The following is a 27,485-nucleotide window of genomic DNA, read 5'->3' on the forward strand; positions in this document are numbered from 1 at the left end:
TTTCAATAATGGAAATAAAAAGGCATAGTTGACCACAGCAGTCATTGATACAGTGTTCATTTGCACCCCAGCTCCAATTTAAGGTAACCACATTTTCCTTCCTAACTAGAACCCACGCCCACCCCTTCCTGAGTGTGCCTGCCATTACAGTGACACACACACACACACACACACACACACACACACACACACACACACACCAGACTGGCAGGCTCTGGCATGACTGAGAGGTCACCACGAGCAGAGGTCATATGGAAAGTGAAGCCCACACCATGGGTCTCTGTTGATCGCCTCCGATCTCAGCCTTGAGGCCGTTCATCTCACAGAAGCATTGCCTGGAGAGTCAGTTAGGCTGCAGACTATCCGTCCATCTCACCTCTCGGGGACGCGAGAATACAGTAGTGCTCTGTGTCCTCTGTGCCACATTAATGCAGTCATGGAGATCAGGTAGTGGAACTTAGCTTTCTGTGGAGTGGCATCAGCCGGGCGGGTAGGTGCAGTAAAGCGAGAGAGAATCGGAACTGTGCTTTATAAATCACTCTCTCCAGAAGTTAGAACCTAATTTCCCTACAGCAATGAAACATTCCACTTAAATTACTAGTATTTAGCAGATTGCAGGTAAGCTGTGATCACGGAAATACGCAGAGTAATTCAGGAAAACTGTCCTTTGTTCCCTCATGGGAAAGACACTTGTGTGTGTGCGTTGGCTAGCTTGTAAGCCACCTCCTCCTCACAACACTAGTTAGCCCTTGGGCTTTGAAAAATGTGCCTAAGGAAAAAATTTCACCCATTTTTGTCTGTAATAGCTAGTTAAAGAACCCTTTAATCCCAGCATTTGGGAGGCAGAGGCTAGCCTGATCTACAGTGTTCCAGACCAACCAGGGCTACATAATAAGACCTTGTCTCAAAAAAAAAAATTGTTTTTTAGAGATGGGGCTAAAAGATGGCCCAGTGGTCAAAAGCACTTTCAGTTCTCCCAGTTGCCAGCGTCCACATCGGGCTTCTCACCACTGCCTGCACTTCAAGGAAGCTGAGGCCCTCTGGCTTCCCACAGCCCCTGCATGCATGAGTTTATGCATAACATAATCTCAGGTAGACACACGTAAATACACACAAATAAGCAATGAATCTGAAGAGAAATGAGGAGGAAACGGAGAAGCAAAACCCACTAAACCAAGTAAGTAGAGAGGCAGCATTCGAGGTGGCCATTTGCCCTATGTTTGCATTGCCAGCCTAGGCTGCTTAGAACACATGGTCTCTGCTTCTCACACCACTTCCTCAAAGTTCCCGACTGTTCATAGATTAAATCGAGCGGCTGTGTACAATCATTTAAATATCGTCAGTGGGCTTCGGTAAGCCTTATCTTATGTATCAGTAATACAAAGAGGAATGAATCTGGCCACTCCTCTACAAAGGGAAACTCAGATGTACTTGATCTTTTAAACGATAGTGCTGTGTGGTTTTACGGTTAATGCCAAGACTAGAACCTGTTCATGGGTTGCAGATAACATACTGCCAAAACGCATTCCTGACCCCTGGGAGGGTCAGGCTGGGGTGGCAGCCAGGGCCTTCTGCTTGGGAGGCAAGTGCTTTACAAGTGTAAGCCCAGCTTATACAGAGTACTCATGTCCTCGCTGTACTTGATAATCTGTTTTAACGTTGACTTCGATTTCACACATCAAAGCACGTTAGCATTTCAACAGAGATGCTATGCTACTGCTCCAGCACGTATTTCCTCATCAGTGAAGCAACGACATGGTCAGTAAAGAGCTGGAAATACTGCCACACATGGTGTAGAGACCTGCAATCTCAACACTGGGGAGAGAGGAGGATTGACGTGAGTGTAAGAGAAACCTGCTCTACACTGTAAGGTCCAGGCCGACCAAAGCCACACCATGAGGCGTGGTCTCAACACTTAAAACACAGGCGGAGAGCTGCAAAGAGCCGGGAAGAAAGCAGTTGATTCCCAGTGCCTGGGAGGCAGCTCACAATCACCTGTCACTCCAGTCCCGGGAGGCCTGATGCCCTCTCTCGGCCTCAGAGAGCACGAGGCACACAGACAGACAGGCAGACAGGCAGGCAGGCAGACAGACAGATGTGCAGGCAAAGTACCTATTTATTACATAAAATAATAAAATGAAATTTCTTTTAAAGATGTTTTCAAGTATGATTTTACTGTCTAGTTAATAGTTTCTTTATATCACGATTCTCCAAAGTACTGAACCATTCCACAAGTTTTATGTTTTGTGTGTATTATTAAGTAGAATAGCATCTTCTTAAAGTATAATTCTGCTGTATCTCAGTTTGCATTGAAAGATAATCTAGAGCGAATGGCTAAGTGTAGTGAAGAATCTGCTAGAACATGCTGACACCCTGGTTACGTTTCCAGAAGCTCACACACAACCCCAGTTCTCCCTACCAAAAACATGACTACCTCATACGCACATGTGCTCTTTATATCTAACAGTGTAAACATAACAATACCAATTAGAGACGAGGCCGTGAATTTGAGAGGGATTGGAGAGTTGCATGGAGGACATGGGAGGGGTGGAAATGGTGTAAATACGGGACTTATGTATGAAGTTCTCAAAACTTTTTAATTCACTAATTAATTAATATTAGGATATGCTTTTCTGTCCTTAACAACACCTGCTTGTGAGGTTGGGCTCAGGCTGCCATTGGGACCCTGGAGTTGAGGAGCGCTCACCCCACTCCGAGATAGAGCCAGTCCACAGTGCCTTCACTGCCTCTGCAGCAGGCTTATGCTGAGCACCTGTTTCCCAGGGACTCCGACCACATTTCATGCCCAGCTCACACTTACTGTCGGAGTGCCAACCCTGCCCTGTGGCTCTGCTGGGCTGCTCTATTGAAAGGCTTCTAGACTCGAGCTGCTGAGACGCCTTCCCTTTACTGCTTTTCCTTTGTGTCCTTTTGTGCGTGCGTGCATGCGTGTGTATAAAATGTTCTTGAAACAAGGTCTTACTATTTAGCTTGGCTGTCCTGATATTTGATAGGTAAACCAGGCTGGCCTTGAACTCACAAAGATCCACCCATCTCTGCTTCCCCTGAGCTACCACAGCTGGCCATCAAACTGTGATTTGACCCTATGCCTCTTTCTTTTCTCTCTCTCTCTCTCTCTCTCTCTCTCTCTCTCTCTCTCTCTCTCTCTCTCTCTCTCTCTCTCTCTCTTTTTTCCTCCGGAGCTGGGGACCGAACCCAGGGTCTTGCCTCATGCTAGGCAAGCGCTCTACCGCTGAGCTAAATCCCCAACCCCTCCTATGCCTCTTTCTAATACCATCAGACCTGAGGGACTAGAATGAGGGGGCGGGGAGGGGGGAGAGCACCCAGTGGTTCAGAACCCAGACTGCCCCTCAGATGACTCAGGTTCAATTCCCAGTATGCACTTGGAGGTTCATAACATCTGTGATGCCTGTCCCAGAGGATCGATCGCCCTCTTCTGGTCTCCACTGGCATTGCATATGTGGTGTACAGACAAAACACCTGTATAAAATTAAAATAAAAAAAAATTAGCTCCGAAAAAAAGAACCAAAGAAAAATTTTTTTAACTTAAAATTGGGCTAGTGGGTTGGGGTTGCTAACATGCCCATTTTCTAAAATTATATCTGTTTGTTTGTCACTGGTTTCTGATCTAACCTAACTTAGGGTTCTAACCACAGTCCTCTGTAAAGGCAGGCCTCTAACTCAAGTTGGTCCTGAGGAACGGACACGGCTACCTTGCCTTCATACAGGCTCTGCTCATGTTGGCTTGGCCCCAAACCACAAAAATATGAGACCTTAATCTAGCACTCTGGAGAGAGACTTGGTTAATTAGCATCGTTTGAGTCACAGAGGTCCAGTGGTGTCTCCAAGCCCAGTTAATGCTTTACATATGAAGCATGGATCTTGTGGGGCAAGATGAGTCTTCTTCTTTTGCCTTATGTTTGCACTTCTCTCCCTCTGGCTCTTAGCTTTCAAGTCGAGTACAAAAATAAGACAATTGAGTCTATCAGAAATCATAGCTGCTCGCCCGCTCGCTGAGTCGCTCGCTCTACCCGCCTTTGGCGCTGTATGCATGCCACGTGGAGAAAATGACAGGAGAGAAACATAAACAAGGCCTCTAGTGGGGAATCAGAGAAGGGAAGGCACTCGGAGGAGGAGCCACGCCATAGAAGGACGCATTGGCAATCAGGGCTTCCTTCCTGTGACAGTAAAGGGTTAGAGAGTAAACTGCAGCTAGCGTTGGGGCTCATACCTAGAGTCCCAGCTCTCCAGAGGCAGGGGCCAGCCAGGGCTACACAGTGTGAACCTGCCTTTAAAACAAGCAAATACAAACCCAAAAGGCCGCCTGCAGGCATGGCTCGTGGAAAGGGTGGAAGATCTGCATGCTGGATGTAGAACTGAAGCGTGTTTACAGACTGAAGGCAGGTACTCGAGGGGATTGTGACGTGGTCAGAGTCAAAAGAGGTCCTGAGGGCGATCCACGGAAGAGACTTGCTTGCTGGGTTTGCTCCACGTCCAGACTCTTGCCCTCACTGCATTCACATCCCTGCCAGCCATGCCTTTCCAGAAACCACTTCTCCATACCCAGTCAGAAGCATTTTAATAGCTGTCCTACTTAATTATTTTAATCTTAATCAAAAGTGTTACCATCTGGTGAGGGTTGTTTGTTTGTTTTCTTTTTCTTGTCATTGTTACCAACTTTACATCTCTGCCTACAAGAATGTAAGTACCTGTGTGTTTCTAGTACTGAAACAATATCCTGCATACCAGTAGTAGCCCCAGCCACCTGTTGCTAAATTAATTATTTAGAAAGCCCCAGAGTGATTATAATGGAAGGTTTTTGTCATCTTTTGGGGGAGGACTATTAATATACAATAAACAATATTTAAAGTGTACTATCTGATGGCTAGACATATGCAAGGACCAAAGAAACTGTCAATATTAAATTGATAAGCATACGTCATCCCCAATGGGTTCTTCTTTTTGGATTCCTCTATCCTGTACCTTCTGCCAGAACCATAGACAATCTATCATCACTATATATTAGTTTGCATTTTTGTAGAACTTTATATAAATGGATCTAGAAATATAGACCATCTGACTGGGGTCTTTGAACAGTTATGTTGAAATGTATCCATACTACAAATCTGAACAGTTCACTTCTGCTAAATGATATTCAGTTGTAAGCATCTGACAGTCTGTGATCCACCTATTGGGGGAAATTTGAGATGTTTTCGATGCTAACATATTCCAGATGAAGCTACAGTAAGCATTCATGTGTGAAGTCTACAGAAAAAAATGTACTTTCATTTCTCTTGGGTTTCCTAGGAATAACCATGTTGCTATTTATTTTCTCTTGTGTAGAAACTAGCAGTGGGCTTCATGTGTCATACAGTATACCGCGCTCTGTGCTGGCTAGCAGCCATCAGCTTGGCCAGACTAGAGTCATTGCAGAAGAGAAAACTTGAGTTAAGGAAACATTTCCACCAGATGGGCCTGTGGCGTGGCCATCTGATTGATGATCAATGGGGGAGGGCCCTCCCCTAGGCTGGTGGCCCTAGGTGCTGTAGGAAAGCAGGCTGAGCAAGCCATGGGGAGCAAGCCAGTAAGCAGCACCCCTCCATGGTCTCTGCGTCAGCTCCTGTCTCCAGGTTCCTGCCCTGACCTCCCTCAGTGAAGGCCTTTGCCTGAGAGTGTAAATGAAGCAGTGTTTATGAAATGAAAAGGTCGTGGTGTCTCATCACAGCAGTGGGAGCCCTGCCTGAGACATGCTTCCACCTGCCGGGCCATCCCATCGTCCCACTTTCCACCCGTCAGCTGGGCACAAGAATGCTGGTTGTCCCGTGCCTTGTTAAAACTCTATGGGATCCGTATTTGATAGTTTAGCCACTCTAAAAGGAAATTCTGGCCCATCTTGCAGTTTTCACTCATTGTGGTGTAGCTGCTGTTTCCCTGGTAAGTAACAGTGCAGAGCACCTTGAGTCCTCTCGTGTTTAGTCCCTATTTATATCCTTAGCAATGCTCTAATTCCCTTACAGGCCTCCCACCTCTCCCCAGAGTAACCGAGCTGTTGGTACTGGAGGGTACTTGTTATCTGTTACTCCTGTTGTTTTATCCTCCAATCTTATCCGTTCATTTGTCGTAACCGCCTTTGACTTAAAGGTTCTGTGGAACCCTAGTCATTTGGCATTCGTGACTAAAGAACATTTCCTTCTTTTCAAAGTAAATGCTTTTTTGGTTCTTTTTCTGGCTTGTTGTACTAGGTAATTGTTGTGGCTTGGCCTTCTGCTATGTGTTATAATGCTAAATACTGACCCCCAAGGCCTGGTTGCCCCCAGGGATGAGAGAATTACCTTGCTCCTTTATTTAAAACTATTGGAGGCATAAAGATACCAACAGGTGGTGTGTGTGTGTGTGTGTGTGTGTGTGTGTGTGTGTGTGTGTTGTACATGCGTGTGTATGTATGTGTGTTGTGTTTGTTTATGTATGCAGGCACTCATATTTCTTTTGCCTCTGTGGAGGTCGGTGACGTGCAAGCTTGCAGGTCTTGCCACAGGAGTGCTGAGATTAAAGGCGAGTGAGTGAACTACCTTACAGCCTGACTTTTGCTTAGAGTCCCTTCAGAGTAAAGAGGTCCCTGCCTTCCTGGGAATTTTATCAGGAGTTAGCATTGGGTTTTAAGACAGGTGTAGTAGCACACAAAAGAGGATCAAAACATTGAAACCAGCATGGGCTATATAGCAAGAGTATACCTTCAAAAAGTATGAAATTAATGTTGGGCATGCATGTCCGCATGCATGATTTCTGCTTTCTCCAGCTATTTAAATGGCCATTATTTCGTAATGTTTTTTTTTTTGTTAGATTTTTTATTTGTTTCCTTTTTGTTGTTTTTTGGTTTTGGTTTTTGTTTGGTTTGGTTTGGTTTGATTTTTTGTGGGGGTGGTTGCTATACTAAAGATGGAATTATGGCCTGATGAATAGTCTCTTTTAGATTGATTTATAATCTATAAATACAGCAAATTAATTGATTTTTAAAACATGAGACCGTGCAGCCCTAGACTAAATCTACTTGAAGCTAATGCCGTCCCTTCTTTATAAGTTGTTGGCTTTGCAATGCTAAGGCTTTGTTAATACGAACATCTCTGTTTAATGAAGACATTGGTGTTTGTCTGACGTAGGTGTCAAGGCGGCAGTGAGACTGTCCTCACAGTGAAGCTGTGTGAGCCTCTGTGGGAAGGGGTGCTTGTTTATGACTGCAGGGTCAGTGGCCCTACGACTGACTAAGTGTTTAAACTGTGTCCTTCAAGTGAGCGTGGCAGTCGGTTTGTGTCCCACAGGAAAACGTTATTTCACACAAGGTGGCAGATTGACTGGCACCAAATTTGTCATGATGTCCCCTTTCATTCCTAATACTAATACTCCCTCTTTCTGGCTATCAAGTTAGAAATTCGATTTCTTTTTCGGGACTTAAGCCAAGCATTCTAGTTGGGTCAGTCTCCTTCTCTGTGCTCTTTTAGTGGCTTCCCAAAATCCCGTTATGGTCCCCTTCATTTCATACACACCAAATACTTGCCAGTGAACGTTTTTATTTTTTCTCTGATTTATGAGTAAGAAATCTGTTATTTTGTTCTCAAATATTTGGAGGGTTTTCCAGGTGTCTTTTTGTTATCACTTTATAATGCCGTTGTGATAAGAAAACATTTTATAGTTCTTTTTTGAGTTATTTTTAAATTTAATCTTACTTTATGTATCGGGATGCTTTCCCTTCATCTGGAGGGTTCAGCGTGTGCATTCCCGGTGCCCATGGAGGCCAGAGCAGCGAGTCAGATCCACGAGAACTAGAGTTACAGGCATTGGGAGCCGCCATGTGGTGCTGGGAAATCAAACCCAGGCCCTCTGGAAGAACAGCCAGTGCTCTTAACCACTGAGCCATCAGGCCATCTCTGCAGCCCAATTTGAGCTATTTTAAGTTTATTGTGGGTTTGTTTATGGCCTAGATACAATGTATCTGGATAAATGTTCCACGATAAAGGAAACATGCACTCTGTCCTTCCCCAGCCATTTTGGTTGAGAATGTCATTAAGTCGCCAGGATTTGTTGCTATCCTCATTTTGCTCGTTCTGTCAGTTGCTAAGAGAAAGGTGTATCAGAGTCTATATAGGTGTTCGCTTTAACTGCTCACATTAGCACATGCCAGCAACCTAGCACGTAGGAGGTAGAGACAGGAGGATCAGCAGTGTACAGTATGATGGCCTGGCTCAAGAGAGTTCCGAGAAGAATAGTAATAAGTGGCCTGGAGTCCACTCTTGTGACATTTCGGCAAGTAATGTGGCTGCTTTCTGTCCATATAATCTGCCTGGGACTGGATTGAAGAGTTTGGGTTTATTAGCATCTTTGACAGAGGAGATTTTCAAGACAGCCTCTGCTGTGTGGTTATTAGTAGCCAAATTAAAACAAATTAAATGTTTCTCTTAAGTTCGAGTTTCTATTAATTACAATGATAAAACACTATGATCAAAAACAACTTGGGGAGGAAAGGGTTTATTTCAGCTTACAGCTTATAGTCTATTCTGAATGATATTGTATCAGGGCCGTCTGTCTTACCTGGACGGGAACCTGGAGGCCGGAGCTGGTGCTGAGGCCGTGGAAGATGGCTGCTTTCTGGTTTGCTCCTTCCGGCTTGCTCGGCCTGCTTTCTTATAGAACCCAGGACCAGCAGCCCAGGGATGGCCCCACCCACAGTGAGCTGGGCCCTCCCACATCACCAAAAATGCACCACAGGCCAGTCTGGTGGGGATGTTTTTTTCTCAGTTGGTTTCCCTCTTCAAAAATGATTCTGGCTTGGGTCTATTTGCCATGAACTGAACCAGCACAATGTTGTGTTGTTTCCTTCTGTTTTGCCTTTTTTACTTCTTCAAAGCGGAGCTAAATTGGGCACTATTGATAAAATGCCTATTAGTAAATATACTGAATCTCTGCTTATGGCAAAAATATATACTGAGTACTCCTGGACATCCAAGCCAGACCTGCCCTGAGATCTGAAAGTGTGCAGAACTCAGAAGAGACGTATGCACATGGAACCATGCACAGCAGTACATCTATAAAGCATGCAAGTCACACGTGCAGAGAGGCTGTGTGTGCAAGAAGAGAGAGGACAACCCGTTAGTAATTCACCACGTTTCGGAGGGCTTTCCATAACCGGGCATGGTGATGCCCTCCCGTAATTCCAGGGCTCATCAAGAGTTTGAGACCTGCCTTCTTAAAGGAAGAAAAAGAAGGAACTTAGAAGAGCGGAGGGGAGGGGAGGGGAGAGAACTGAAGTAAGGGAGGGGGCTCTTGGAGGAGGTAATTTTGCTATTTCCAAACTCAATCTTAGAGGTAGCAGAACTGACTCAGAAGGAAGTCAGGGGCTGGGAAGACGGCCCACTCAGTAAAATGTCCCTCAAACCAGCCTGAGGACCTGGGCCTAAATCCCTAGCATCTGTGGAATCTGAGTGAGGTCGGAATCCCCAGCTCTGGGTGGGGCTCAAAACCAGACCGCCATCTCCCTGGAGCCTAGGGCCGGCCCCCAGCCAAGTCAGAGAACTTGAGCGAACATAAAAAGACAGAGAACAATCTGGAGAGCCACCTGCACCCGTGGGTGGTGAGGGGCTGTTGAAGATCTGTCTGTCAGGAGTTGTCACTGGACACTGACTAGGACATCAGACTGACTTACTCATGTCGCATGATTTCGAGCACGTGTTGTGTGGAAGGCACTAGATGTGCAAGGGCTTGAAAACAAATGTTTTTACGTCTATTTAAAGGAAAATGCATAGTTTAGGAGCTTTAAACGTGAAGCAGTGAAAAGTAAGATACTCTAGGGTATCGGTCATTGGCCCATTACTCACAACTTGTCCCTCGTCTGATACCCAGGGCATGCACGAATGAGCTGATAAACTGTGTCGTCTCGGGTTTATTGTTGGCTGGGCATCTGCTCAAGCCCATATCACAAGTCCAAGACTTTGAGGAGTCCCATGGCGCGGATGACAGTGACACCTATAATTTTTCGAGCATCCTTTTTTCCAAGGAGAAACAGTTTCAAATTAATTGTTAGCTATTGAATGTATTCCAATTTGAAGACAAATGAGAGTAATTGAAAAGGGCTTGTTCTTGTCAGACAGTACACGCACAAATCACACAATTAAAAAATAAAACAAGTCACTAGATATCCAGGACCACATTTAAAAAGCAAAGTACTGGCCAGGGAGATAGCTCAGCAGGAAGTGTTTGCTGCACATGCGTGAGGACCAGAGTCCCTCCAGCAACCATACACAAGCCAGGTGTCGCAGCGTGGTGAGCACAGAGCCAAGGGCGGTGCTGGGCTTCTTTAACCCCAGCACTCAGGGGGCAGAGGCAGGCAGATCCCTGAGCGTGTGTGTGTGTGTGTGTGTGTGCGCGCGCGCGCGCGTGCATCTTTCCCTCTGCCTATCTGTATGAAGGCCTGTGCAGTTGAGTACTGATACTCATAGAGCCTAGAGGTGGCAGAGCCCCTACAGCTGGAGTTACAGGCGGTATGTGCCACCCAATGCGGGTGCTAGGTTTCAGGGCAACTCAAGTCCTCTGGAAAAGCAGAGGAATGATCTCTCTCCAGCACCCCAAAATAGTTTTTATAAATAATAAGGTATAAAGACATGGAGAAAAATTCACCCAGTCCTAAATGTGCATGCACACACACATACACACAATGTGTGTGTGTATGTATGTATGTGTGTGTGTATGTATGTATGTTGTATGTATGTATGTCACATGAGAGATTATCGGGGTGGGGAAATATACAAGAGGCTGCCTCTGAGCCGGGGTGGAAAGAGAGCAGGCCATGAAGGCGAGAGCTTTATAAGGGGTACGCAGTGTATACATAGGGACACCGCAGCCTGGGGTGACAGTGGAACTGTGTTGCCATGGTGACGAGTGATGCCTGGGCTCCTGGTTTTGAGCACCTAATTTTGAGGTGGAATGGAGTAGATAACCCAATGTAGATATTTAAAAATAAAACAACAACAAAAACAAACAAAAAAACCTTTTAAGGTAATACGTTAGCATTCTGGTTTTTAAGACCGTGTTGAAGGGTGTGGGAAGAAGCGTATAAATATGCGTGTTAGTGTAGTCAACCGGCTTTCCTGTAGGTTTCAGGCCGAGCTCCTGGGCCTGCCATGCTCAGCCAACCTTTATTTTATCCCAGTCTGGAGGCCGCGCAGCCAAACTTGCAAGCAGTTCAATCTCCTGAGGGCTCCGTCCCTTGCCTGAGACATCCCTGTCTAGCTGTGTCCTCCCATAGCGGAGAAAGACAGCACTAGAGTCCTTTGATGTCGGGTAATGATTGATACGAGGCTGGGGCACCTGCTCCTTACCTCGTGTAATCCTACTTCCATTTTGCCGAAGAGATAGCCGTGCTCAGGAGTACAGCTTCGGTGTGTACGTCTGAGAGGACACAGGCGTTCCTGTTAGAGTAGTCATTTGAGCGAGCGTCTTACCTGTGCTCTCACTCCCATGGTCAGCGGCGGATAGGCCACACTTGCTCTGTCCCTGCCCCCTCACCCTGGCCTAAGCTAAACGTTTTTATGTGGGTCAAGGTGCAGTGGGAAGACAGACAGACATCTGGCTGATCAGCAGATGACGTCTTAGGTTGCACTGATGTCTCGCTTTTTACTTTTAACAATGAAAACAATAATTCTGCTCAGCGGCAAGACATTCTCAAACTTGTCTGGTCTGTGTAGGACCCAGAAGCTTCTCTCTGGAAAGCACTTTGGCAGAATGTTTTAAGACACTGAAATGTCTAGAGTGCTCAACCCATACATCTAAACATGGACTCTATGATCGCCAGCCTCCAGGATTGTCAGTGAGCCCACCCCTAGCGGTCCCTGTGCTCGCCTTTCCAGGATGGGAGGCCCAAGGTAAAGGCAGAGGAAGCTCTGGGCAGCCTTGTGAGGCCGTGAGGCGAGGAACTAAAGCCTCCTGCCAGGAATCCCTGGATGGAGCAGGCTCAAGAGCATGTATGAGTTTTCAGCGTTGCATCAAATCAGAGAGAAACTTTGGCTCCTTTTGAGGCAGGGTCTCTCAAGGAATCCAGAGCTTGCTGCCTCAGCTAGAGCTGAGCAACGAGCTCCCAGGACCTGCCCATCTCCGCCCTTCATTGCCACCCAGCAGCCAGAGCTACAGATGCACGCTGGCTTACACAGGTGCATGCTGGCTTTTACACGGATGCCAGAGATCCAAACCCAGGTCCTCACACTTGCACAGCAAGCACTTTACCCACTGAGCCATCCCCCCAGCCCCGAGAAACACTTCTGAAATGTTTTAATAATAAACATTTTCACATCTTCCCAGCTGCTTTTTTCTATGGTTTATATGGATGTGAAGCCTCGAGATGCCTACTTTACTAGGTCCTGTGTAGCCAGGATAGAATTCAAAACAAACTATCGTATCCTATGAGATAAGACTATTAACACACCTTCCTTTCCCCTTCACATTGCCTCAGGATTCCTGAGGAGGGGCTCACTACAAGATCTCTGTAATGCTTCTCTTCAAGGGGTATTACTACTAGGCTTAATATAGGGGGTTAAATGCAGATAGATAGATAGATAGATAGATAGATAGATAGATAGATAGATAGATAGATAGATGGATGCAGGCAGGCAGGCAGACAGACAGACAGATAGACAGACAGACAGACAGAATAGCATGCATCATTCACTCTTACGCACAACCTTCTTTTTATCCTAGAAGATAATAAGGGAGCTGGAGAGACGGCTCAGTGAATATGAACACTTGACACTCTTCCAAAGACCCTGGTTCAATTCCCAGCACCCACATAATGGCTCAGAACTGTTTGTAACTCCAGTTCCAGGGAATCTGATACCTTCTTCTAGCCTCAGTAGGGACTAAGTGTGTATGTAGTGCACAGGCATACATGCAAGCAAAACATTCATACACATAAAAATTTTCAAATTAAATATATGAAGCATAGCCTATATGTCTATATATTAAACATAACAGAATCCAATTGCTATCATCTGAGGATGATCTCTACCACTTACTTTTTGCCTGGTCTTGTTCAAAATACATTCTTGGAACTCCCTTACCTGTTAAGTAAGAATTATGATACCTGAAACTCGGGGTGGGAAGTGACAGGTTACGTAATACACAGATGTCATCATCACATCTTTAGCCAGCAGGACGAATCAGACCCCTTCGTCTCCTTGCTTCCTCCTCACTCTGAACTGCAGAGAGCTGGTGAGTTCTCCTATATGTGCCTCACTTTTATCTTTAAGATTTTATTTTTATTTTTAATTTTTTTGTATGTGACAGAGTACACATGAGTACAGTGTCTACAGATTCCAGAAGGCATCAGATCCCCAGAGCTGGAGTGACAAGCAGTCGTGGGCTCCTGCCCTGGGTGCTGGAGTCCTCACAAGAGCAGTGTGCACTCTTAATGGCTGAACCATCCCTCCGGCTCCGTACTCTCATACCTGTGGCTCTAATTTAACATCAGAAAGTAATTAAGGAGAGCCAGGCATGGCAGCCACACCTGTAAGCCCAGCACTCAGGCGCTCAGGGCCAGCCTCTGCTACGGAGTGCATTGCGTGAGAGCCCGTCTCAAAAACTTCAAAGGAAGTAATTTAAGCATTAAGATGTATGTTAAGGGAATCTAGTCACTTATTTAACCCATATTTAGGTCTCGTTTATAAAAACAATGACCCAGAATATGAATCTAAAATAGGCAGCCTGAAGCCGAAGTGTCTGTGCACAGAGTGGGTGGAGAAGGGTACGGTTGGAGATCCACGTACTCATTCCTGTGCTCCAAGCTGAACACATCTCAGGCCTTCGTATACTTTAAAAACATTGTTTCAGCTCTACAGATGGTCAGATCCTGAGTCTTCAAAACTCTTCTGATCATGAGAAAGGAAATAGTTTAGTCCAACAGATTCGGCAACTCCCCGGCCCACTTAGTTTGCACGTGTTCAGTGACCGTGGACCTAAACTAGAGGCCCTCACAGCCATGGTGACAAACGCACTTTGGTCTCCCGTAAATAGGAAGAAATATTTCACCACATGAGCAAAGCAACTCAGAGTGTGCATCTCACGGACACAAAGCAGGTTCTTCCTTACACATCAGTGCCCGCAGCCATACCGCCCTTGATGTCCAAGCTCGTTGAACCACCAGTGCTGCTGTCTCAGGCAACACAACATCAGCGTGCCCTCCATAACTTCAACCCGCCTTACCCAAGCCAAATCAATCACGAGCTAGAGAGAGCAGGGTGACAGTAGTCTAAACTAAGATTCCTCGGTCTGACTGTTGTCCACATGTACAGTGACAGAATACCCTTCCTAAAATAAGGAAATCCCACCAAATTAAGTACTCACTGATTATCATCTTAGAATAAATCTTCGGTAAGAACTTGAGTTAGAGCCAGACATGGCGGTGCATCCTTTAATCCTAGCGTTGGGAGGTAGAGGCAGACAGTCCTCCGTGAGTTCTAGGCCAGCTCAAACCAGCACACACACAATTAATTATACAGATAGCTTTCACGTAGGGCTGGGCATTGTCGTCCAGATGTGATCGGGATGTTGAAGAGAATAACAATCTCAAGGCCACCCTAGACTGCATGATGAGACCTTGTCTTAAAAAATACACACACAGCTGAGGCTGTAACTCAGTGATGGCGTACTTGCCCGGCATGCTGGGGGTCCTCGGTTCAAGCCTCAGCCCCACAAAGAAAAAAGAAAACTTTCTATAGCTGAGTACGGTGACAGACATCCACATCCCAGCACTTGGGGTAGGCATAAGAAGATCAAGAGTTGGCGCTGGGGAGATGGCTCAGCAGTTAAGACTGCTCTTCCAGAGGTCCTGAGTTCAAATCCCAGCAACCACATGGTGACTCACAACCATCTGTAATGGAATCTGATGCCCTCTTCCTGTGTGTCTGAAGACAGCTACAGTATGCTCATATAGAATAAGTTAAATCTTTAAACAAAGATCAAGAGTTTAAAGTCATCCTTGAATGTAAGAATTTGAGGTACAATCTAGCCTACATGAAACCCTGCCTCAACAGATAGATAGATAGATAGATAGATAGATAGATAGATAGATAGATAGATACATACATACATACATACATACATACATACATACATACATACTAGATATGCATAGGTGGGTGGATGGATGGACTTCATGTGAAAAATCCTCAAAGAATATCCTTAAAATCTATCTAAACCTGCAGATACTGGGACACTGTGAGTGTCTAAATCTCTTTTGCTGACCCTGCACCCATTTTGTGTATCTCATATTTAAAGAGACTGATCTAGATGTAGCCATCAAACTAGTTTCCTTGGCATTTTAAAATTATACATTAGATGGGGCTGGGGATTTAGCTCAGTGGTAGAGCGCTTGCCTAGGAAGCGCAAGGCCCTGGGTTCGGTCCCCAGCTCCGAAAAAAAGAACCAAAAAAAAAAAATTATACATTAGATTTCCCAGAGCATGTTTCTTAGCACACACACAACACTCTGGTAGAATGAATAGAAGGATTTTGCTTCCTTAATAACCAAGTTCATGCTAAGTAATAACTTGATGTTCAGGGAATAACATTTCTGATTAACTCAGGAGCAGAGTTATTAACTTATGGTCCAATTAAGTGATGGCAGTAGATTTCAGGGGACCATAAATTAATTGTTTCTGGTTATCTGAATAATCTTTTTCAGAGATTGTCTGCTCCATGAATAATTTAAAAATGTAAAAATGATGAATAATAAGGAGTGTAAATCCCAGTAAGAAATACATAATGAGCAGAGCTAAACCTTTGGTGGTTTCAGGTCTTGCAATTAGCCTTTTACACACACACAGTTACATATACACATATGCAGTAGTACACAATTAAAATTAATGTAGAATTTTAAAGTGCTAAGAAAACTGTTATAATAGCCACATCTGCTGTATGTTGAAAACTCTTGTCTGTCTGCATGTTTCTGGTTTTGTGTTTGTTGTTGTTATTATTGTTGATGATGATGTTTTCTTTTTTTTTTTCTTTTTTTTTTCTTTTTTTTTTTTTTTCCGGAGCTGGGGACCGAACCCAGGGCCTTGCGCTTGCTAGGCAAGCGCTCTACCGCTGAGCTAAATCCCCAACCCCGATGATGATGTTTTCTATCCTTGGACCACAAGCTTCTTGCAGACAAGCAGTTTATAGATCTTTGTATGGAAATTGGTTTGCAGAGATCTGGTCCATGATGCATAAATGAGTGTGTTACACAAACACCCGAACGTTAATCAAGAGTCATAAACTTTTTAGTTATTAAATGTGTGAGGCTATGTGTATGCACATGCACTGCATGTGTCCCTGGTGCATCAGATTACATGTATGCATGTGCACTACTGTGTTCCTGGTGCATCAGGTTACATGTATGCATGTTCACTGCATGTGTCCCTCGTGCATCAGGTTACATGTATGCATGTTCACTGCATGTGTCCCTGGTGCATCAGGTTACATGTATGCATGTTCACTGCATGCGTCCCTGGTGCATCAGATTACATGTATGCATGTTCACTACTGTGTTCCTGGTGCATCAGGTTACATGTATGCATGTTCACTGCATGTGTCCCTGGTGCATCAGGTTACATGTATGCATGTGCACTACTGTGTTCCTGGTGCATCAGGTTACATGTATGCCTGTTCACTGCATGTGTCCCTGGTGCATCAGATTACATGTATGCATGTGCACTACTGTGTTCCTGGTGCATCAGGTTACATGTATGCATGTTCACTGCATGTGTCCCTGGTGCATCAGGTTACATGTATGCATGTTCACTGCATGTGTACCTGGTGAATCAGGTTACATGTATGCATGTTCACTGCATGTGTCCCTGGTGCATCAGGTTTCATGTATGCATGTGCACTACTGTGTTCCTGGTGCATCAGGTTTCATGTATGCATGTTCATTGCATGTGTACCTGGTGCATCAGGTTACATGTATGCCTGTTCACTGCATGTGTACCTGGTGCATCAGGTTACATGTATGCATGTTCACTGCATGTGTCCCTGGTGCATCAGGTTACATGTATGCATGTTCACTGCATGTGTCCCTGGTGCATCAGATTACATGTATGCATGTGCACTACTGTGTTCCTGGTGCATCAGGTTACATGTATGCATGTTCACTGCATGTGTCCCTGGTGCATCAGGTTTCATGTATGCATGTGCACTACTGTGTTCCTGGTGCATCAGGTTACATGTATGCCTGTTCACTGCATGTGTCCCTGGTGCATCAGATTACATGTATGCATGTGCACTACTGTGTTCCTGGTGCATCAGGTTACATGTATGCATGTTCACTGCATGTGTCCCTGGTGCATCAGGTTTCATGTATGCATGTGCACTACTGTGTTCCTGGTGCATCAGGTTTCATGTATGCATGTTCATTGCATGTGTACCTGGTGCATCAGGTTACATGTATGCCTGTTCACTGCATGTGTACCTGGTGCATCAGGTTACATGTATGCATGTTCACTGCATGTGTCCCTGGTGCATCAGGTTACATGTATGCATGTTCACTGCATGTGTCCCTGGTGCATCAGGTTACATGTATGCATGTTCACTACTGTGTTCCTGGTGCATCAGGTTACATGTATTTATGTTCACTACTGTGTTCCTGGTGCATCAGGTTACATGTATGCATGTTCACTGCATGTGTCCCTGGTGCATCAGGTTACATGTATGCATGTTCACTGCATGTGTCCCTGGTGCATCAGGTTTCATGTATGCATGTGCACTACTGTGTTCCTGGTGCATCAGGTTTCATGTATGCATGTTCATTGCATGTGTCCCGGTGCATCAGGTTTCATGTATGCATGTGCACTACTGTGTTCCTGGTGCATCAGGTTACATGTATGCATGTTCACTGCATGTGTCCCTGGTGCATCAGGTTACATGTATGCATGTTCACTGCATGTGTCCCTGGTGCATCAGGTTACATGTATGCATGTTCACTGCATGTGTCCCTGGTGCATCAGATTACATGTATGCATGTGCACTACTGTGTTCCTGGTGCATCAGGTTACATGTATGCATGTTCACTGCATGTGTCCCTGGTGCATCAGGTTTCATGTATGCATGTGCACTACTGTGTTCCTGGTGCATCAGGTTACATGTATGCCTGTTCACTGCATGTGTCCCTGGTGCATCAGATTACATGTATGCCTGTGCACTACTGTGTTCCTGGTGCATCAGGTTACATGTATGCATGTTCACTGCATGTGTCCCTGGTGCATCAGGTTTCATGTATGCATGTGCACTACTGTGTTCCTGGTGCATCAGGTTTCATGTATGCATGTTCATTGCATGTGTACCTGGTGCATCAGGTTACATGTATGCCTGTTCACTGCATGTGTACCTGGTGCATCAGGTTACATGTATGCATGTTCACTGCATGTGTCCCTGGTGCATCAGGTTACATGTATGCATGTTCACTGCATGTGTCCCTGGTGCATCAGGTTACATGTATGCATGTTCACTACTGTGTTCCTGGTGCATCAGGTTACATGTATGTATGTTCACTACTGTGTTCCTGGTGCATCAGGTTACATGTATGCATCTTCACTGCATGTGTCCCTGGTGCATCAGGTTACATGTATGCATGTTCACTGCATGTGTCCCTGGTGCATCAGGTTTCATGTATGCATGTGCACTACTGTGTTCCTGGTGCATCAGGTTTCATGTATGCATGTTCATTGCATGTGTACCTGGTGCATCAGGTTACATGTATGCCTGTTCACTGCATGTGTCCCTGGTGCATCAGGTTACATGTATGCATGTTCACTACTGTGTTCCTGGTGCATCAGGTTACATGTATGCCTGTTCACTGCATGTGTCCCTGGTGCATCAGGTTACATGTATGCATGCTCACTGCATGTGTACCTGGTGTATCAGGTTACATGTATGCCTGTTCACTGCATGTGTACCTGGTGCATCAGGTTACATGTATGCATGCGCACTGCACGTGTACCTGGTGCATTAGATTACATGTATGCATGCTCACTGCATGTGTACCTGGTGCATCAGGTTACATGTATGCATGAGCACTGCTGTGTACTGGGTACATCAAGGCTTTCTGGAACTGAAGTTCCAGATATCTCTGAGAAGCCGTGTGGGTGCCAGGCATTGAGCAAGGGTCTTCTACATGAGCAACACGGGTCATTTCTCTTCCATCAGCATCCCGTTTTGAGGTTCATCCCTGGGATACCATGTATCAGTAGTTCATACTAATTGTATTGTACTCATTAGCTTAAAATTAAAATTAACAATAACTCATAATAAATTGAACTGATAAACAGCATTATATTCACTTAACCAAAAGTCATTTAAAATTGAGTGCTGCTGAGATGATTAAAGGACATGTGAGTGAGTAGGACCTAGGGCCAACTGTCAGAGAAGCACATGTAACCACCCACATAATTCAGAGAGAATGAGCACTGTGCCAACTGCAACTAGATGATGATTTTCAAAAGAAGAGAGCACCTGTGGGAATATTCAAGAATATTATTCAAGGGGTTGGGGATTTAGCTCAGTGGTAGAGCGCTTGCCTAGCAAGCGGAAGGCCCTGGGTTCGGTCCCCAGCTCCGAAAAAAAGAAAAAAAAAAGAATATTATTCAAAATATTTATACTGGGGATACTCAGTTTAATGAATAGAGAGTACAGAGAAAAATACCTCTGAAGAGGATAATATTTCAAAATTATCACATATGTAAAATTGTATATAATTCAAGAACTAAGGTGTATCCTGTGTACCTGAAGTGCAGGTCACCTAGGAGATATTTTGGGTAAGAGTTGGGCCAAAAAGCCATTGCTTTTATTACCATAAAAGGAAAGGTTGTCAGGTTTTAGAATTCAGAGAGTGTGTGAGCAAAGGAGAAGCATTAAGAAACAATTATCTTCATTGTTCTAACCAAGCGAGGAAGGACAGAGGAAAACCGAGAAGAGAAATAGCAAAAGATGACGAAAAGATTTCATTAATACATAGTGTTAATGAAACACGCCGCCATCTTTGGTGCTGATGCATCCACCCAGATCCATGTCGTCCATTTGTTCATTCAGTCATTCAGTCATTCATTGTAGCCCTGGCCAGCCTGGAATGTGTAGTCCTCCTGCCTCAGCCTCTCAGTTACTGAGATTGCACCTGTAAACCACCAGATCTGACCAGTTTTTAATGCTTTTATCCTTCAAAAACACAGAGAAATTAATCCTAAAGCCTTTTCATCTTGGCCTTTTTTTTTTTTTTTTTTTACATTTTCAGGGAAATCCTATCCCAGATGACATCAGAATATCGACCTGGAAGGAGCAGACTTTCCTATCCCACTGTGCCTTGCTAGCGAAGAGCTGCAAGGCCGCCATGGAGTTAGCGAAGCATGACGCTGCGGTCCAAGACATGGCGTTTCAATACGGAAAGCACATGGCCATGAGCCACAAGGTGTGTCACTCCCTGTCATCCGCATCCTGAAGTACGGTTCATGTACACGGAGAACCGTTAGTACTTCATAAGCCGCTTTCATAGCTCGAAAACTGTTTATTGAGAGAGAGAGAGAGAAAAGCATTAATCGGAGACAGTGATCGTTAAATAAGCAACACGATCGGCAGACGCTATACAGTTTTGATGTTTACGTTTCTCACCACCTGAAAGAATTCTTGAAATAATTCCCCCAAATGATTAAATAGCAGGTGATATCACCCTCGCAGAATGGCAGACTACTTTTTTATTTTTGTTACAGTTCCCTTGTAAATCCTATGTTAAACAAATATTGGAAAGTTAATAAAATTTGAAGGCGTACGGTATAAAGTTGAAAGCTTCAATTTTAATTCATGACTTAATATTTTTAATCAAAGCTGGAGCATAGATTTATTAAGAGAAAGTGAGAAGACTCCGGAGAGTAGGAGAGGCTCGGAAGGAGGACGACGGTAACGAAGGAGGAAGACATTAGTAACTCGTTCTCTTCAGTGTGAAAGGTGAACATCACCAGACACATCACAAGCCAGCAGCTTCGTGGCCGCCTTGATTTAACTTCAAATTCTCAGTTTCCTAGGACATCCAGAGCTACGTAATAGAAAAACTCTGTCTCAAAGAAATTCAGTTACTTACTTTCAGATGTTATTTAAGTCATAAAGACAGGAATGCATACATGTTCGTGTGTACTTGTGTATACTTCTATATACACAGATGTGTCTTAATATGTATAACACATGTCTTAGTTGGGGTTTCTATTCCTGCACAAGCATCATGACCAAGAAGCAAGCTGGGGAGGAAAGGGTTTATTCAGCTTACACTTCCACATTGCTGTTCATCACCAAAGGAAGTCAGGACTGGAACTCAAGCAGGTCAGGAACCAGGAGCTGATGCAGAGGCCATGGAGGGATGTTTCCTACTGGCTTGCTTCCCCTGGCTTGCTCAGCTTGCTCTCTTATAGAACCCAAGACCACCAGCCCAGGGACGGCACCACCCACAATGGGCTGGGTCCTCCCACCTTGATCACTAATTGAGAAAATGCCTTACAGCTGGGTCTCATGGAGGCATTTCCTCAGCTGAGGCTCCTTTCTGTGTGATAACTCCAGCTTGTGTCAAGTTGACACACAAAACCAGCCTGTACAACATGTATGTGTTTATGTGTATATGTGTCTATGTATGTGTGTGTCTATATATGTATGTCTCTGTGTGTATGTGTGTTTATATGTGTGTATCTCTCTGTGTGTGTCTCTCTCTGTCTTTCTCTCTTTCTCTGTCTCCCTCTCTCTCTCTCTCTGTGTGTGTGTGTGTGTGTGTGTGTGTGTGTGTGTGTGTGTGTGTGTTTGTAATTTCCAGATGAGATTTTTCATGTTTTGTTAAAACTTGGGTTTCCCTATAAACTAGTGTATTTATTATTTCTTTATTATTTCTACATTTAACTTGAAGTTAAAGGAGAAGGGGCTGGAGATGGAGAGATGTTGCTAAGTCATCCAGAATGTGCGTGTGCTTATTAAATCCCAGCAAAGTGCATGGAAACACTATGTAACTGGTACTCCTGATGGGTACGTCATACTCATAACTCCTCTACCTCTCCTTCCAGATAAATTCTGACCTCCAGCCTTTTATTAAAGACAAGGCCAGTGACTCTAAGACTTTTAACCTAAACTCGGCACCCGTAGTCTTACATCAGGAGTTTCTCGGGAGAGATTTGTGGATTAAGCAGATTGGAGAGGTAAGATGAAATCACTCCTATTTTTGACACCATTATAGTTGATTCTAGAACAAAATTCCTAGTTCATGGTGTTTAAAGATATAGATCAGCCATTTATAAAAGCCCTTTCTTTAGAGTGAGACCCTTCCTAGCCTCCATGTTTCAGAGGATAGAGCGTAGTTGTGAGTTGGAGGCCACACTTATGTCTGTGTCTGTAGACGATCGACTGCAGTACAGCACTAGTGCCTGTTGAGAATGCTAATTAACTTTGGGGATTTTTTTTCTAACGACTCTCAGAAATTGGGCATGGTAATAGCACCACCCTTTAACTGACAGCAATTTCCCATCTGTGGACTCCAGTGCAAGCTGCAGAATAACATGAGCTCCGTCTGTCAGCTTGTTGGGTTATTTTAAAACAAACTTGGACCTTAAACACCCATTTTGAGACATTATCAAAGCTAGAAGGGTGGGGGAGCATGGAAAAGTGGGAAGAATAAAGGGACAAGGACTGGGTAGATATCCTCCATTTTCAGGGCCCTGAGCAGATTAGAACTATTTGGTTTATCTTAGTTCAGAAACACTGGTACAAAAACTTCCTACTTTTTCATCTAGGGTCTCGTGGTATTTATTTAACTTCATGGTTGTCATTGGTATTATTACACTGGGTCTATAGATGTCGGATGGCTCCAGGCACAGCTGAGTGTGGGGATTTAGGGGTAACATCCTATGGCACAGCGCCTAAGTGAGGGTCTGCATTCTGAAAGATAACATCCCCTTCTCCTAACCCTCCTCTTCCTGACCCTCCTCTTCCTAACCTTCCTCCTCCTCCTGCTCCTGACCCTCCTCCTCCTCCTGATCCTCCTCTTCCTCCTAACCCTCCTCCTCCTAACTCTCCTCCTCCTAACCCTCCTCCTCCTAACCCTCCTCCTCTTCCTGACCCTCCTCCTGCTCCTGACCCTCCTCTTCCTGACCCTCCTCCTCCTCCTGATCCTCCTCTTCCTCCTGACCCTCCTCTTCCTCCTGACCCTCCTCTTCTTCCTTACCCTCCTCCTCCTGACCCTCCTCTTCCTCCTGACCCTCCTCCTGCTCCTGACCCTCCTCCTCTTCCTGACCCTCCTCCTCCTCCTGACCCTCCTCTTCCTCCTGACCCTCCTCTTCCTCCTGACCCTCCTCTTCCTCCTGACCCTCCTCTTCTTCCTTACCCTCCTCCTCCTCCTGACCCTCCTCTTCTTCCTTACCCTCCTCCTCCTGGCCCTCCTCTTCCTCCTGACCCTCCTCTTCTTCCTTACCCTCCTCCTCCTCCTGGCCCTCCTCTTCCTAACCTTCCTCCTCCTCCTGCTCCTGACCCTCCTCCTCCTCCTGATCCTCCTTTTCCTCCTAACCCTCTTCCTCCTGACCCTCCTCCTCCTGACCTCCTCTTCCTAACCCTCCTCCCCCTCCTCCTGACCCTCCTCCTGCTCCTGACCCTCCTCCTCCTCCTCCTGGCCCTCCTCTTCCTCCTAACCCTCCTCCTCCTAACTCTCCTCCTCCTAACCCTCCTCCTCCTAACCCTCCTCCTCTTCCTGACCCTCCTCCTCCTCCTGACCCTCCTCTTCCTCCTGACCCTCCTCTTCTTCCTTACCCTCCTCCTCCTCCTGACCCTCCTCCTCCTCCTGACCCTCCTCTTCTTCCTTACCCTCCTCCTCCTGGCCCTCCTCTTCCTCCTGACCCTCCTCTTCTTCCTTACCCTCCTCCTCCTCCTGGCCCTCCTCTTCCTAACCTTCCTCCTCCTCCTGCTCCTGACCCTCCTCCTCCTGATCCTCCTTTTCCTCCTAACCCTCTTCCTCCTGACCCTCCTCCTCCTGACCTCCTCTTCCTAACCCTCCTCCCCCTCCTCCTGACCCTCCTCCTGCTCCTGACCCTCCTCCTCCTCCTGGCCCTCCTCTTCCTCCTAACCCTCCTCCTCCTAACTCTCCTCCTCCTAACCCTCCTCCTCCTAACCCTCCTCCTCTTCCTGACCCTCCTCCTCCTCCTGACCCTCCTCTTCCTCCTGACCCTCCTCTTCTTCCTTACCCTCCTCCTCCTCCTGACCTTCCTCTTCCTCCTGACCCTCCTCTTCTTCCTGACCCTCCTCCTCCTCCTGACCCTCCTGCTCCTCCTGACCCTCCTCCTCCTCCTGGCCCTCCTCTTCCTCCTGACCCTCCTCTTCTTCCTGATCCTCCTCCTCCTCCTGACCCTCCTCCTCTAACCCTCCTCCTCCTGTACTGACTCCCAAAATGTAAGCAGCTGGCTCAAAGTCTCCCTCATAGTCACCAAGGAGAAACTGGAAGATTCATTCTTAGGAAGCTGTCACCCCAAAGAAAAGTATGGCAGTTTGGGGTCCCCTTGGTAAACAGCACTTGGACAGTCATCCACAGTGACCAGCCTCTGCATGTCCATGACAGCATCTCTAGCTGCCTCGTCCTGAGAAGGATATGTATGGGACAGAGGACAAGGGCACTGAGAAAAGACTGTCATGAACAAGGGAGTCTAAGCAAACTGACAAAGGGGACATAGAGGAAGCAGGCTGTGCAAGGAAAACACATTTTTAGACACACTATGTGCAATATTAAAACTAAGAAACTGGCCCAGGTAATATATGAAAAAGGACAACCCCAGAACAAGAAGGCAGACTATAAAACATAAAAATTATTTACTAAGAAGAATCTGTGGGGTTGAAGAGGTGGCTCAGTGGGTAAGAGCACTGGCTGCTCTTGTAGAGGACCCAGGTTCAGTCCCAGCTTCCACAGCTCACAGTGACCTGTAACTCTCGTTCCAGGGCATCTGATTCCCTCTACTGGCCTCTGCAGTCACCAGCACACACACAATGCACAGACAGACATGCAATGCAAGTGCTTGTATATAAAATAAAAATAGATTAAAAATAAAACAAAACGAGCTTGGGACAGGCAGCTCAGACTGTCCCAAGGCAGGGAGCACGTCCTACATTCCCTGTGTTTGCACGGATGGAGGAAGATCGCCATGAGTTCAAGACCCGCAGGCTCTTGGGAAAATTATCTTTCCTGTCTTCGTTCCGGAGAGTACATAAATATATTCCATCAAGACAGGAAGCACGCTAAGGACAGGGCTCAGTGGTCTGCACATAACCCTGGGTGCAGCCCCAGCATTGTTAAATGCTCCAGGGGGTAGGTGACTGGACACAGACAAGAGCAGTAATAAGGCTACAACAGCAGCTCCAAGCAGGAGTCTAAGGCACAGAGAGGTTAAGTAATGATTAAACTATCACACAGCATATTCACGATTCAAACCTAAGCAAGTCAGCTACAGGATCAGTCCAAATCCTAAGTGCCGTGCTTCCCTGCCTGTCATGCTAACAAGTCTTGGGCAATGGCTATGTATGCTGGCTGCACCGAGACAGGACAGAGCTCCAGGAGAAATCCTTTTTGAAAGTGTGTGTGTGTGTGTGTGTGTGTGTGTGTGTGTGTGTGTGTGTGTGTGTTTGTATCTGTGTGTGTGTATGTGTGTGTATGTGTGTGTATGTGTGTGTATGTGTGTGTATCTGTGTGTATCTGTGTGTATGTGTGTGTATCTGTGTGTGTATGTGTGTGTATGTGTGTGTATCTGTGTGTGTATGTGTGTGTATGTGTGTGTATGTGTGTGTTTGTGTGTGTATGTGTGTGTATGTGTGTGTATGTGTGTGTATGTGTGTGTATGTATGTGTGTATCTGTGTGTGTATGTGTGTGTATGTGTGTGTATGTGTGTGTATGTGTGTATGTGTGTGTATCTGTGTGTGTATGTGTGTGTATGTGTGTGTATGTGTGTGTTTGTGTGTGTATGTGTGTGTATGTGTGTGTATGTGTGTGTATGTGTGTGTATGTATGTGTGTATCTGTGTGTGTATGTGTGTGTATCTGTGTGTATGTGTGTGTATGTGTGTATCTGTGTGTATCTGTGTGTATGTGTGTGTATCTGTGTGTTTGTGTGTGTATCTGTGTGTGTGTATGTGTGTGTATGTGTGTGTGTATGTGTGTGTATCTGTGTGTATGTGTGTGTGTTTGTGTGTATCTGTGTGTATGTGTGTGTATGTGTGTGTATGTGTGTGTATGTGTGTGTATGTATGTGTGTATCTGTGTGTGTATGTGTGTGTATCTGTGTGTATGTGTGTGTATGTGTGTGTATGTGTGTGTATCTGTGTGTGTATCTGTGTATATGTGTGTATGTGTGTGTATCTGTGTGTATCTGTGTGTGTGTATCTGTGTGTATCTGTGTGTATGTGTGTATCTGTGTGTATCTGTGTGTGTGTATGTGTGTGTATGTGTGTGTATCTGTGTGTATCTGTGTGTATGTGTGTGTGTGTGTATCTGTGTGTATGTGTGTGTATGTGTGTGTATGTGTGTGTATGTGTGTGTGTGTATCTGTGTGTGTGATGTATGTGTGTGTGTATCTGTGTGTGTGTGTATCTGTGTATTTAGGAGTGTGAACATGTTGGTGAATGTCAGTGATGGTGCACGTGGCCCAGCCCACATGTACAGGTCAAAGGCCAGCCTTGGTGTCAGTCCTTGCTCCCAGTTTGTTGGAGGTAGGGCTTTGTGTTGTTCCCCCAGGACCTTCTAGGTAGTGTCCTGTCTCTGCCTCCCATTCCCTGTAGGAGCATTGGGATAAGAGGTCACATCACTGCCACTAGCTTTTACGTGGGTCCTGGGGATCCAAGCTGCAGTCCTCATACTTGCTGAGCCATCTGCCCTGCCCTGGGAAGTATCTCCAAGGTAAAAACTGAACTGATCAGTTACCTGTTATGGGTGACCATGCTGAGCATTATAGATGGCCAGAGAGGATTTGCGCCTGCAGTCCCAGTGCTTGCAGGGCGAGCAAGAGTTCAAGGTCATCTCAGCTGTGTTACCCAATTTGAGGCCAGCCTGGGCTGCATGAGACGCTATCTGAAAAAAATAAGATAAAATTTGGGGCTTAGAAAGATGGCCCAGAAAAAAGGGGACTGGAGAGATGGCTCAGTGGTTAAGAGCACTGACTGCTCTTCCAGAGGCCCTGAGTTCAATTCCCAGCAACCACATGGTGGCTCACAACCATCTGTGATGGGATCCGATGCCCTCTTCTAGTGTGTCTGAAGACAGCGACAGTGTACTCACATACATAAAATAAATAAATCTTTGGGAAGGAAGGAAGGGAAGAGAGGGAGGGAAGGGAGGGATGGAGGGAGGGAGAGAGGAAGGAAGGAAGGAGGCCCTCATGGGGCTCATAACCATTCAGCTCCAAAGGC

General features: G+C 45.6%; 1 protein-coding gene across 5 annotated transcripts in view; it reads left to right on the forward strand.

Annotated features, from left to right (window-relative positions):
- Pdss2 (decaprenyl diphosphate synthase subunit 2) overlaps positions 1 to 27,485 on the forward strand; it is a 229,059-nt gene that overhangs the window by 156,385 nt on the left and 45,189 nt on the right. For all 5 annotated transcript variants that reach the window (XM_063279333.1, XM_063279331.1, XM_063279332.1 and 2 more), the window contains 2 exons: positions 20,320 to 20,493; positions 22,121 to 22,252. In XM_063279333.1, coding sequence (XP_063135403.1) covers positions 20,320 to 20,493; positions 22,121 to 22,252 — 306 coding nt within the window. The remainder of the gene's footprint in view (positions 1 to 20,319; positions 20,494 to 22,120; positions 22,253 to 27,485) is intronic.

The sequence above is a fragment of the Rattus norvegicus genome, chromosome 20 (assembly GCF_036323735.1).
Source record: "Rattus norvegicus strain BN/NHsdMcwi chromosome 20, GRCr8, whole genome shotgun sequence".
NCBI classification, from domain to species: Eukaryota; Metazoa; Chordata; class Mammalia; order Rodentia; family Muridae; genus Rattus; species Rattus norvegicus.